The sequence below is a fragment of the Orycteropus afer genome, unplaced genomic scaffold (assembly GCF_000298275.1).
Source record: "Orycteropus afer afer isolate SDZICR_OR568_19922 unplaced genomic scaffold, OryAfe1.0 scaffold00130, whole genome shotgun sequence".
In the NCBI taxonomy this organism is placed as follows: domain Eukaryota; kingdom Metazoa; phylum Chordata; class Mammalia; order Tubulidentata; family Orycteropodidae; genus Orycteropus; species Orycteropus afer.
This window is the reverse complement of record NW_006921717.1, coordinates 5,953,228-5,954,414: the sequence shown is the minus strand read 5'-3', so window position 1 is coordinate 5,954,414 and position 1,187 is coordinate 5,953,228. Positions and strand designations below refer to the sequence as shown.

The window sequence follows — 1,187 nt, the reverse complement described above, 5'->3', positions numbered from 1 at the left end:
GGCCCAGGAAGGGAGTGGGAAGAGTGCTGTTGGGTTGTGGGGATTGCAGTGAATGTCACAAAACAGAATGTGTGCGGATTGTTGAATGGAAAACCAATTTGCTCTGTAAACTTTCACCCAAATCACAACAGAAAAAATAAAAAATTAAAGACTTTACTATAAGCTACCCAGAATGCACATATGGCTTCTGGAGGACAAAGGAGCGAGGGAGGGGGCCACAGTGGGAACCGCAGACCAGTCGTTCTGGCTGCTCTAACCCTGGAGGCAAACAGGTCAAGGGCCTCCATCTCAAGAGTGAGGATCGGACCACTGGGATCCAACACGACAGGGCAAAAGAAGCCCACGACTATGAGCTGCTTCTTCTGTGGCAATGAACCTTACAAAACCCAGGTGCTAGCAGATCTGAATAGGATAACTTCATACCTAAACCAAACGCCGTTTTAACTTGAGCTGAGAAGTTCATTTCTACCTTTCTAAAGAAAACGATTCAGCCTCCCCAACCCCCTTTGGTGAAAGTGTTACTGTTCAAATAATAAAGTAGACAAGAGTCAGGATTTTTGACCCAGATAAAAAATTGCTTAGTGCTTGTTCCGAATATTGATGCAGCTGCCCTCAGAGAAGACGTTGTAATTACCGGATATTAGGAAACAGAACAGATCATGCTAAATAACATTAGAAACTATAAATAACTCTAAAGCCAGAACAGATACATATCAAACACTTTTTTCTTCATTACTCCCAAATTCAATATTCACTTGTTGAGAGTTTTTCACCATATTTCTGCTAGTTTTCTTTGCACATTTGTAACTAGATAGAATGGCAGATCGCAGCCATAAAACCTTGACTGTCACACAGAGTGCAGTGATTCTGGTGAAAATAAACTTGCTAACTTAACTGCTCTCAGTTAATGAACTGCCTGAGCCCTCCTCACTCCCCTCTCTCCTACCCAGATGGCTAATATTTGCATTTCACGGTTTCAAATTAGATTTAATTAAACCTTCACTCCTTCTTAAACTGAAAGATTGATTTTTACATTTCAGGACTTCAGCCAGAATTGATCACAAGACCCCACATCAAAGCGTTTACACAGTGTGCTTTAGAAATACTGCTGCCTTAGTCAAGCTGTATCAGGAGATAAGGAATTAAAGTTAGGCTAGGAAGTGATGTTAAGAAAATCTGCAGTTTGA

General features: G+C 41.3%; 1 protein-coding gene across 1 annotated transcript in view; it reads right to left on the bottom strand.

The window, feature by feature from the left end:
* PLAAT5 (phospholipase A and acyltransferase 5) overlaps positions 1-1,187 on the bottom strand; it is a 35,262-nt gene that overhangs the window by 31,168 nt on the left and 2,907 nt on the right. The window contains exon 4 of the mRNA XM_007944997.1: positions 258-376. Within this exon, the coding sequence (XP_007943188.1) occupies positions 258-376 (119 nt within the window). The remainder of the gene's footprint in view (positions 1-257; positions 377-1,187) is intronic.